Source organism: Arctopsyche grandis, chromosome 4 (assembly GCF_051622035.1).
Source record: "Arctopsyche grandis isolate Sample6627 chromosome 4, ASM5162203v2, whole genome shotgun sequence".
NCBI lineage: Eukaryota > Metazoa > Arthropoda > Insecta > Trichoptera > Hydropsychidae > Arctopsyche > Arctopsyche grandis.
In genome coordinates, this window is record NC_135358.1 from 36,594,916 (window position 1) to 36,607,652 (window position 12,737).

Below are 12,737 nucleotides of genomic sequence, written 5' to 3' on the forward strand. Positions count from 1 at the left end.
ATAAATAATAAATACGACCACATTATCTTCTTTTCTCTTTCCAATTCCTTAATCTTATAACGTGCTTCACGTCTACCTTATTGAATGATTTAGAAAGTATTGTAGTAAAATTTTTGCTATAATAATGCTGTTTTTTTATGATTTTGTTATAAAATATATAATACATGTATATGAACATAAGATACGATTGACATTACATAAATCAAATATTAATTATTAAAAATATAAAAAATAAAAAAGGTGCTAAGATAATTTTAAACATTTAAAGATCTGTGAAGCAATTTTTTTGTAAACAGATATCACACTATAAATGCGATCCGATACGCTTATCAATGAGTCGCACTTCCAGGAACGGCGCTAATCTCCCGCGAGGGTCATCAAACCCGAACTCTAGAGCCGTCGAAGATCGACCGTCACAGCCGCCTTTTGAGACAATTTCTTTCCATACGCTCGTGCACACACACAAATAAGAGGAAGAGTAGGAGGGGGAGGAGATGATATTTTTTTAGAGGGTCTCCTCCGGTTTTATGTCTGTTTTCCGGCCACAGTCGCCATAATGGGCCGACGTCGACGTGCCGATTGAGGTGGCTCGTAAAGAGAGGTGATTGATTCTGGACGATCGGTAAACTGGTTTGGGCCGATCAATCGACAGGTTGCCTAATATACAGTAACATCATTTGCATATCGCGGGCGCTCTCCGGACAGCAGGTGTATAATCAGCGCTCTAAATCATTGGCCGCGAGTGTCCGTCCGTCCCCATTGAAAGGTTCGATGTTTTGACCCGCGGATGACGGCGCGTTTCCTCCGCGTTTCCTTTCACCCGTTCTCTATGACGGATGGCCCCTATATTATTCACTGTCCGAATCTCCAAAGCCTTTATTGCTCCAGATTTATGTCCGACTGCGCGAAACGAAACTGTTTTAAACCGTAATATATTGATATGAAATTGGGTATGATTCAATGCGCGCACGCTCGCCGCATCGACTTTAATAACACAATAAATTTACATAGAGACCAATCCAAATATTTATTGAGGCTTAACGGCTCGATCTGTTCCAATCTGTTCCCAATGTTAAAATACTGCTTTTTACAATCGAATCAATAATAGTAATAGTAATAAAATTAGAAATCTATCACTTTGAATGCAACTATTTGTTACGTACATATAGGTACTTTAGTGGCATATATAGATTGAACTCAATGAAAATTTAAACATACATACATAAGTATGTACGTAAATACAAAATCGCAATCCATTTCTGCGTAAAACGTAAACGAAAACATCTTTATCGAGGGTATATTAATGTAGTAAATCAGTCTGGGAAGGAATCGAATAAAATAATATAAAAAAGGAAGATCGGATGAAAAACTTTTCAAACGACTAATTAATTCGAGAACTATCCAAAAATGAATAAACATTCAGATTTATTGTTTCGTCGAAAAATTTACATCTCCAACACTAATCACTCCTAATTTAGATAATTAATGGGGTTTCAAATCGGCGTGTCGATAAATCTATATGTTTTTTTTGCGAATATTTCGGCAATCATCAAAAGAAAACCTACGCTCGATAAACGGGTCAGACGAAGAAACTTACAACTTATTAATTTGAATAAAGCTGTAAAAGCTATTAGAGAGAACGATATTGATAAGAGAACGGCGGCACTATGAAATATTCAAATTTCAATGTATGTATGTATGTATATGTATGTATGTATATTGGAGTAAACTCACGCTTTTATGGATATTTTACAATTAATCGCTCCCGAAGCTCTCATATCCGTACGATCGATGAATGCGTCTGTATTTAATAGATTATTAGAGGATATCCTCAAGCTAGACGCAATGCAATTTAAAATATATGTATGTATATATATGTATAATATATAAAGCAACATCCAATATTCACACGAGTTGATAATTATGATTCGGTTGATGTGAACGCCTACATTCGGATTCGAAATGTCGGTCTGCTATTGAAAAACCGAGTTTTCCCACGCGGCCAACGACTATACACACAGATAGCCACAAAGTGAACTGGCTAAACTTCCTGTCATAACAATGACAGCATTTTGACAGCTTCCCCGAATACGTGCCATACTCATCCATAACACACCGATTTCGAGCACTTTCGCTCGGATGTATCCTCAATGCGATAGAAATCTCGACGACTGCGAACCTGCTGCACTTTCCCAAAACGTTCGGTAGGCTATTTGTTGTTCTTTAAAAATGTTATTATGACGAGAATTCGGTAAATAACCCGCATTGCCGTGAGAACCTACGAACAATAGCGCCCACGTCTACATAAATGTACCTACACTTGAAAAACAATTTTCAAAGTCACCGTGAAGATGGTACGACGACTCGGGTGCAAATTTCGGGTAGATGATAATCATCGCGCAACAATGAGGGGGGTCATCCGAAGCGACTCAGAGGTCCTCGGAGGACCTCAGTCGCGCGACGGCGACGCCGTGTGAGAAAATGTTTCATTTACTTGATAATCGTGCGAACTGTCTTTACAGTATGCCACGGTACGTTACCTTCAGTTTCGTACACTTCTGGGAATACGATGATGATGATCGTGGAAGAGATTAACATACGGCCGTTTCTGGGTATCTCGTTACGACGACGACAAAGCGAGCATGACAACCAGTTTGACGTAAAAAATGTCAGATTAAATATCGATCGATAGCGCAATAAAAAAATGTACAGTATTTATTTAGTAGTCAATGGGATTAAATTGCATGATCTCATCGGTCTAAAAATACAACCCAAGTCATCGCATCATTGTTTGGACTATATACATTAGTCACCCTCTTTCCTTGGGGTCAGGATAATTAGACTTGTGCACCGGAGCGAATAAGTTATTGTCTTTATCGTCACCCTTCTTGTTCTTCAAGGAAACGGTATTTAACTCGCGTGAGAACTATGCATGTACATATTCTTATATTCTGGTAAGGAACTGAATATATTAACATTAACGCATTCTGGAAACCAATATTTCCCAGAATAAATCAACATTTAATTACTCGGAGGGAAAATAATGTAAGTTATATTTAATTACCAAATCTCGAACACAATTAAAGCAGATGGATTAAAAGTGTCAACATGTGGATTTAATCAAACCAAAAAGTTTCATATTTACCCAAATCACGTAAAGCTGAAAATAAATATAATAAAAACAACGGGTACGTTTTGAACTGTCGATACAAAAATTTTAACACCCATATTTGAGTAAGTTTCATATGGAAATAAAAATCATCTCTAGTATAATATCAGTTATAATTAACAACAATTTTCAATCGTTGTGTATTCACAGCTCCAATTAGCAGCGATTGCGTTTTTCTTTTACGTGCTTAATTGCCGGTCTGCGGTCCAGTTAGGGGTCATCACTAATAGCCTGTTTAACATTGTAGGTGGGTCGTTATGGGAAATGAGCATATGTGCTTTCACGAGCCTCTGGGGTCTTCAGGGTTCACTTACAGTCAAGGAGCACTCCTTTAGGTCCGTCACGCGTGGTTGGGTCGAGCTCCACCCTCGACTGAACTCGAGCCCATCGCCTTCACCATAAACATTGACCTTATAGAATAGGTGGTATAGAGACAAGAGGAGGAATCGTATCCCAGTTGGAAATTGACATTTTGTTCCCATGTGAGGTCTTTCAAGTGGAGGGGTGGGGGTGGCACCGGGATCTCGGGGTCTGCCCCGGATGACCTCAAACCCATAAGACGCGTAATTTGTTTAATGCGTTTTTTTCCTGGTAGTTGTTGTGTGTTGCGTGGGAAGCCACGCTCCGGTGAGCTCAGACGTCGGGGTGAGGGGGCGCCCGCTCCACAGGTGTTTTAATTTATGCGCAACCGACTCTTTTGTTGTTACCACTTAACTTTGACTCCTTGGCAAGTTTGGCCATTGTCCGCTGCCGACAGCGAATCACCATTTGATTCGTGAGAAAGCGGATGGACGGCCCTTACCGAACGGCGACGTTAGCACATCGTCGTCCTCTACTATCACAATTTTCACATATGAGCCTCACAGGTGAATTCAAATGCGAACAAGTCGTTTATGAGAAAACCTTGCGTTAAAAAAGAGATTGTCGTGTTTGTCTTCTACAGGGGTTGTTCAAGGTGAATCAGTCAAACTTTTTGTCATACGTAAGGGAGATTCTCGTAGAAAATTCTTGTCGATATCGCACCGTCATCATCTCCACCGTCGACCGTTCACCGATGCAAAATATTATATTATACATATGTATGTATACGACAATGTAGCTTTGAATACAAGAACGTCGAAGTCCACTTCGACGTCGAGCGGCTGACGGCCGGAAAGCCAGCGATGACAATCATTAGGCATTCGACGAAATGGTATGCCTCCGACTTTGACACTCGATTATTCATTTCTTATCAATATCAGTTACTGTTCTCCACCCCGGGTATTTCAATATAGTAGCTTGAATTTTCACATCTATATTATTACCTCTTGTCGGCTTCTGTTCACGGCCCGGTATATTTTTTATTTTCTTATTTTTTTTCATTGTCCGATTTGTATCTACGGTACGGCGCTTGTGTGTCTTATTTTTATATATTGTTTTGTTTTTGTTTTTCAAGTTTGATTCTAGCGTTTTTGTTTTATTCGCTCTTGTTCTTCTTATTAAATACCAGATACGACGGTATCGTCGTCGAGCTTTGAATCCTACCTACTTGTGCGCGATGAATGCTCCTCGGTAGGAATTCGATTCGTTATTTGTCGCTCGATCGATTGCGCTATTGATTTATTTCGCAGAACGACACATTAAAAAATCCAACACGACAAGCAACGCACGAACCATTTTATATAATAAACACATTGTTTATGAATGCTAATAAATAAAACAAATATATACTACATACATTATGTATGTATGTATGTACAATACGTACGTGTATGTAATGTTCGTTTGGGTTTGACGCTTAACCACGCGTTCGAGTCTTTCGGATTATCAACTTGGCTTTTCCGACTGTTCGGACAGGATACACGACGTCGTACAAATAACACACCGGACAACGTCTATCCGGCATCACCTCCGCTTTACCGGCAATTGATAATATGCAACCGGTGATGCTGTCGTTGGCCGCGAGACGAGACAATACCCCCGTCCGTTGACAGGCGAGCATCACTCTTGCCCGCTATCTACCGCTGATTTGCGATTGACGACGTGCATTCAAGTCGTTTGTTGTTGTTGTTGCTGTTGTTGTCACTGTTTATTTTTCTTTTCTTATATCAACTGCATTTATGCAGGAATGCCCATTCAGCAATTTTAGTGATCGGCTCTTACGTGAGTGCGGACTTGTCCCGTTTCGCTTTGATTATTTATCGTTTTGCTTAACAATACTGCCGTGTGTGCAGGTGTTTCGCGCATTCGCTGTTTACTGTGACACCGAAACTCAAATAGCGATACATTTGACGCTAATACCACATATCAATCTTTAATTCGAGCAATAAAAAAATAAGTGAAAAATATTCTTAAATATGCGTTGACAATATGGCAATGTCGAAGTGGCAGCTCGACCAGAAAAACCCGATACTAAATCGCTTAAAATAACAATAAATTAAATTTAAGCTCCGAAATGGATCGATTTGGATCACTTAAAGTCGATTTAGCAATTCAGTGACCTATTGAAAATTGAGCCTTGAATACCAAGTTTGAAACAACAACAACTACATATTATGATTAAAGATAACACATTTTTTGCGTCGATAATTCTTTACTGTCGATGGTTTAAAAACATTAATAAATAAAAATATATATGCAAAGATATATCCACATGCAATTATAACTTTTTTTAGAATTAAAACTGATAACACGGTAGGCATCTATCTATGTTGTAACTTTTTGAATTATATAACTTAAACTTTTTTTAAATTCCAATTATTTAAAACGTAAGCGCAATTTTTATTATATTTTGTCTTATTAAGCCGATTAGCTTGAACTTAATTATCGCGAATTATCGGCATTATCGAAAGATTGACGTCAAACACGACTTTTTATTTAATTTACTTATAATCCGTACCGGTTACCTTGCTTGTGTGATGTACATACATATATTTAAGGTAGGGTCGCCATACTGAATATTCATAGCAATATTACCGACATAATAATATTTTTATCAAAACGTTTTTAATAATTTAATTACCCGTCCCACATACTGATAATACCTACCCAAAATTATCTTAATACGCAGTCAACGAATTGATCGATTCAAAAATTATATCCAATTTTAAAAATTATAACGTGATGACGTTCATTTAATTTTTAATCATAGCTGAATTTACACTGAAGAATGTCACGAGTGCTTTATTTATTCATAATGACTCCAAAAAGACGTCTTATATAAATAAGAACAACAAAGTTGCTGAAATTGTTGCACGCGCTACGACGGCAAGGTGTTCGCAGGAGAGACAAACGCATGAGGAGTCATCAGATCGAACCGGCAGAAATAAAACCAAAAAAGAACGGAAACCAGTCGACCAGCCGGCACAATATGGCCAGCAGGATGAGTGTCGCCCACCGCACCACTCCAAAGCCCATAACTCGACAAAGTCGAAGCAGAACTTGCATGGGGGCGGACACGCGGCTCCCGCAAGGTGTCAGTGGCAATAGCAAAAGTCAACATACCTCACCGCCTCGATTTTCACCCAATGATTATTAATCCAGCGCGAGCGGTAGTAGTAGTAGTAGAAGTAGTGCATACGTAGCTCGAAATCCGAATACAAAGAGCGGCCACAAGGTGCCCGTTTTGTAACAAAGGACGGTCATTATGGGCTACGTAGCTGGTGAGCATGCGGGAAGGAAGACAAATCAAGCAGGTGTTTGCACTTTATTGCTGGACAATGGCTCCGACCAGTGGGTAATACACCGGGCTGCGTTGGCCGACCAGCAATTTACACACACACACATCGTTAATACTCTCGCTAATAAAAAAACGGTGACGCAAATTAGATCGATTTTAACGACGACGAACGCTATTAAATTAATTTACAAACTTATCTGTTCGCCGATCGGTTTTCAAGTTTCAGCCTCGCTTACGACATTCTACCAAACCGCAGGAAGAAGATAACAGAGCGAACGATCGAGTTGCGTGCCTTCGGACATGTGCAACTTAACGTACGTTTAATTTACATACATACAACCTTATAAAGATGTATAAACATATCTACTAATATGTGTAATTTTATACGAACTTCATATGTTCAAGACCTAAGGTTTTTATAATAATAATAATATCCTTTATACATTCGATATAATAAATAAAAAAAAATACAATTTGGATGTCAGCACGTTTTGTTCCCGCGACATATGGGTTCCTGACTGTTTGTGAGGATGATGATCATTATGTTAAAAAAATTTTTTTGTTCCATCGACGTCGATGAAAGGAACATCTCGTTATGCTCTCTACAGGTGCTTCGGATATTACGCTAGGTTTTCTTTATAAGCATGGGGGAAGCTTAAATCATTAAAAAAAAATATATCGTATTTTCAACGTGATCTAAAATACAATATAGCATAATATAAAAGACACAACAGCACTTTGTTCAATATATTACAAAGGTTTTACATGAATCTAGTAAATATTTCACATGACTTGAAAAGAATTCGAAATCATATAAAACGTTAATGCATTTAAAGTGTGTCGAATCGAATGCGGAAAATTACTTTCACGGAAAATTCAAGCAAAAAGTGTCCTCGGGGTATTTTCACATCGACGCTTCTTCTTTTCGTTGGGACACAATAAATTTCGGACCCAACACTAACGACACTATAAATTGGCGTCAAATGAAGCCATTACGTTTGTACGTTATACGCGACGTCTAGATAAAATCGATTGGACGGCGAACGCGACCGCGAGAATTCATCAAGTTTAACGGCGACGAGTTTAGCTCCTCACCGTCGTGGTACGCACATAAGATAAAACCAATTCAATTCCGATCTTCACAAATTAGAAATGAAACAGCGCAATTCTGACTTCGCAAAGGATAAACGGTGTCAGTTGGTGCCCGTAAAATGTTATACACCCCACACAATAGCAGAAAAACGGGCATAGGAAATCAAATCAGCACGTTATAAATTTTTTTTATTGAGCTTAATGAAGTTGAATCCACGTGAAAATGATTAATTTTCCGACGGCATGCTCTTCCGGTCCCGGAACGCGTTAATGATTCACATCCCGCAACCTTTTTTTATTCATCTTAATGTCCAAATCGGTGATTTACTATTTTTGCCATTAAATATTGTATACAAGAAAGAGGAAATGACTAATTTCATAAAATTTTAAAAGATCAATAAAAACATTTGATATACTTTACATATATCTATAGTATACGAAATTATATATTAGATATGTTACAGTGACTCTATATTCCCCAGTTCTTTCACTAGTAGAAATATACTTTCGTCAACTCAGTCAGTGAAAGCATATCAAACAAATCAGAACATTGAAAACATGCTGTCAACTTGGACGCTAAATGATAAAAACACACCAATTGGAATAAAGGAAGGAGGACTATTAAATTTATAACAAATAGGGTAATCCATACAGGTATCAAACGGTCTTTATATGAAGCTATATTTTGATAAACTGCAAAAGTTGGTCTAATAATTGGTCTAATGTTCCTTCTTACGTAATCAAAACATTTATACACTGAATAAGATATCGAGGTGGAAAAATAAGATACAGCATTAATATATGTAAGTATCAGAAGTAAATGTAAAGTAATCGGAATATGAATTGTCTAAAACGACTGAAAGTATACTTTCACTGCTAGTATGAAATCACTGTAACATATACTTTTAATAACATGAAACATTCACATCATAAGATTGCTCTGGAGTAAATATGTAGATATATGTACATACATAATATATTGAACTACGAAATAAGGCTTTCAAGTTATATTTATGATATGGTTGAATTATTTATTCGAAGCTATTCTTCTTTTGAGTTGTAGCTATTTTATTTTGATTTTTTTGATTATTAAAAATTTCTGTTTAGAAATTTAAATTTAGAAAACTCTACTCTCATTTAAATGCAATTAAAATTTGGATCATGCTAGATAAAACTTTTCAAATGATTATTGTTGATAAGAGAATGCTGCATTACGATGATATTTGTAATCTAATCATAATGCGTTTCTAAAATTTGATATTCTATAGTACCTATGTATGTATGTATATATATATTTGAAAGTACTAGGGATGCATTATATATAAATATAAACTATATAAAGGCAATCAATCTCAAAGGAATGAAACGATCCCACGAATAGGAATATAGTATTTTAGGTAGTCGCACTAGCTATGTATCTATCGAATGGGGCATTGAGGGTGACTTATATGAGAGCAGATGTAATTCTTCACACGTAAATTGAAGCAATAGAGGTCTGAAGACGCCTCGTAAATACGACAAGCAGTGTTGCGAGAGGAGCCGTCACGCGACTGGTACAGGTAATTGGATGCGAGCCGTTGCCCAACGGATTTCAAGAATAGTACAAAGATCTCTCGTTATCAACACATCTGGTATTTTTCCTCTAGTTACACTTCCGATCAATCGAACGCGTCATTATGCGGCCTGAAACCAGAAACTGGTCTAATTAGATCCGTTTCGACACGCCAGATAAAAATACACAGCGACGACCGATTAAAAGTATTCAAGGGCGAGTTCGACGACTAATCAAATGCGTGTGCATACGACACGTACCTTTATGTGTGTCATTCTGTGATAGTAGAGGTTCGAACTGGCCGTGAATCTCTTGCCGCAATGTTGACATTGGTGAGGTTTCTCGCCAGAATGGATTCTCCTGTGGGTGTTGAGGCTACTCGAGGTGCTGAAGCCTTTGTTGCATACCATACACACGTGAGGCTTTTCACCTGAAAACGATCGAAATTTAATCAGAAATGCTTTTATTTATGTATTTACGTGCACGTCTTTATTTGTCGACTGGTGAATTTGAATGAAATATTCAATTCCCTTACTTATTTCTTATTGAATTTAAGATTACATAGTTTTTCCGCCACTTTTTCATAAAAATTTTGTAACTAGCCAAACAAACGATAAATAAATGAAGACTGTTTATTTTATTTAAATGAAAAATCTTTTGTTTCTAATTAGAAGAAGGAATTTATTTTCAAATATACATAATGAAACGCTTTTAAATGGAATGCCAAATTACAAATAAAATTGTATATATGTATGTATGTACTAAAATAGTTGGATACTTTTTGTGATAATATAGTCAAAAGATGTGAAAATACACACACGGGATATGAGACAGAGATTTAACATAGCATATAGGATATTATCAATTTAAATTAATACCTGTGTGTGTTCTCATGTGTCGTTTCAATAGGGACGGTCTGTCGAAGGCTTTCCCACAGACTTCGCACGGTAAGAGGGCCCTTTCACCCCTCATAGGCCTTGTCTTCGGCGATCTCTGGGCACTGATCGGCGTCTCTAGGATGTCTCCGGAAGAACTGGCAGCCGAAGACACAAGCGAATCGCCAGAAATGGATTTATGCTCGTCTTCTGTGCCACTCGGTGGCGATATTGGCAGCAGAACCCTCGACAGCAGTGACATCGACAAGTCCAACGGTGAGTCTGAAAGAGGCATACGACAATTAAGCAGTGTTAAATTTGACTATTGTCGATGATTGACGCGACATTGTGTCCGAAACGAGATTGCCCGCTGCTTACGATCGTTGTGAGGGCCGGCCCGGGTCGATAGGATCAGCAGCGGCCATTGTCAACACTGCCACAATTGTTTTCCACCGAAAGCGCACCGCACAATGGAAACGTTATTTTGCTTGAACAAGCCTCTGCTGCGTAGTAACGGCTCTCGCACCGTTTTTTCGTACTTTTTACGTCGATCTTCTATTTTTTTCGACGATCAAAGGGAATCGGTGACGATCGTTACAAAAGGCTATGTAGCTATCGAACCGTTCCCAGAAACGTGATAGAGTGGAATCTGCACCCGAATCTGTCGTGTAAAAACAGAGAGGGTGTTGCCTGATTGCAGGCAAAAACTTAATGGACAATTTTGTTTTGAAATGCTCGGACAAAAGGGAACGTCTTCGATGTGATCGCCTCGAACGCATTTAAAATTTACTCGAACAAAAATTGCGATATAATAAGGTCTATTCAAAATTGGATGGAATAATACATTAGTTCCAATCATTCAAATCAAATCATCAGGCTTTCATGCTAATTTCTCTCATAGATATATGTATAATATAAATATATATATATATATATATATATATATATATATATATATATATATATATATATATATATATATATATATATATATATATATATATATATATATATATATATATAATATACATACATATATAACTACTAAAACTAATTATTGAATTATCGTAAATACAGATTACATATGTAATAAATAAAATGATGTAAAATTTAGAATGGTCTCAATAGTAGAAATTATTATTATGGACCTTTAACTCACTCGATGAAAAATAAATAACTTATAAAAGTCCAAAATTATGTTTTAGTGTGCTGTCATATAACACTGTATACGGCTACAGAATGAGTTATTTAAGTAGAGCTTTAATCTAATGGAGGGAAGATTAAAAAATGATTAAAAAGTTCTCATTTTTCTCTAAAAATTACTTTAATCTTTAGTTTCTTATATAAAATTTACTGGTATCATCTGTAATGTTTTGAATCAAAATTATAATTTTTGTTTGACATAGAAAGCTGTAGGGGCAGATCTACGTTAAAATTGGTAAGTACTATTTTTTGCCAACCCAATGATATATTTCGTAATTTTGACAGTGGGAACACTACAAAATAGTATCATTCTTAACACAGTATAAGTTTTTTTATTGAAGATTTAGTTTATTTTTGTAAATATGAACTTTTTTTATTTTTCATATGTAATACATATACAAAAATACATTATTTTTCAATTTAAATAAAATGATAACCCGATTGGTTTCCATGATAATATTAAATTTAGGACAGTTCTCAAATATAATACATAGTTCAATATTCTGTAGGATGTAGTATGTACATATATATATATATATATATATATATATATATATATATATATATATATATATATATATATATAATCGATATAATATGTTATGTTTTAAGAATTGAATTGATTATAAACTGTTTTTTATTGTACATACATAAGTGGTTGATATGTTCAAGTATGTTTGTTATCGAAAAGCGTCAGAGGTTGCGCGATCTAAGTCCCGGATAAAGTTCCAGCACGAGTCCTTCGGCCTTTGGCGAATTTGTCCTATCGGCGACTGCGACCGGCGGCGACCACAAAGGACATTCTTCGAGTTCCCACGCGGAAGACTTATGGTTTTGCCCGTTGGTGCATTTTACCGCGAACCGCGGGGACGCGATCCCAAGACCTCCGGGCATCCGGGGCAAAACCGCCTTTTGCCGCGCCGCGCAGCCTCCATGACGTCACGCACCCATTCGACAATCGTCTCGATTTTCCACACATTTTCAATTTGGGCACAGAGAGATTTTCACGCGCGCGGCGTGCCCAGCACTTGTCAAAGCGACCATCACCACTGGACGCATTGTCGACGACAAAGCGCACCGTTGATTGCGAATGGGTCCAAAAAGAGCCGAAGACCCATTCGGAATCCAAGTAATTACTTGCTTGAACGCCCTCGACCCATTGTGTCTCCGACACTAGAACGGATTAGT

The 12,737-nt window shown here is 37.2% G+C and overlaps 1 protein-coding gene across 1 annotated transcript in view; it reads right to left on the minus strand.

Moving 5' to 3' along the window:
* Positions 1-12,737, minus strand: part of LOC143910840 (uncharacterized) — a 141,797-nt gene that overhangs the window by 60,499 nt on the left and 68,561 nt on the right. Inside the window, exons 3-4 of the mRNA XM_077429438.1 lie at positions 10,350-10,628; positions 9,732-9,901 (exon numbers count right to left, since the gene is read on the minus strand). Of these exons, the coding sequence (XP_077285564.1) occupies positions 9,732-9,901; positions 10,350-10,628 (449 nt within the window). The remainder of the gene's footprint in view (positions 1-9,731; positions 9,902-10,349; positions 10,629-12,737) is intronic.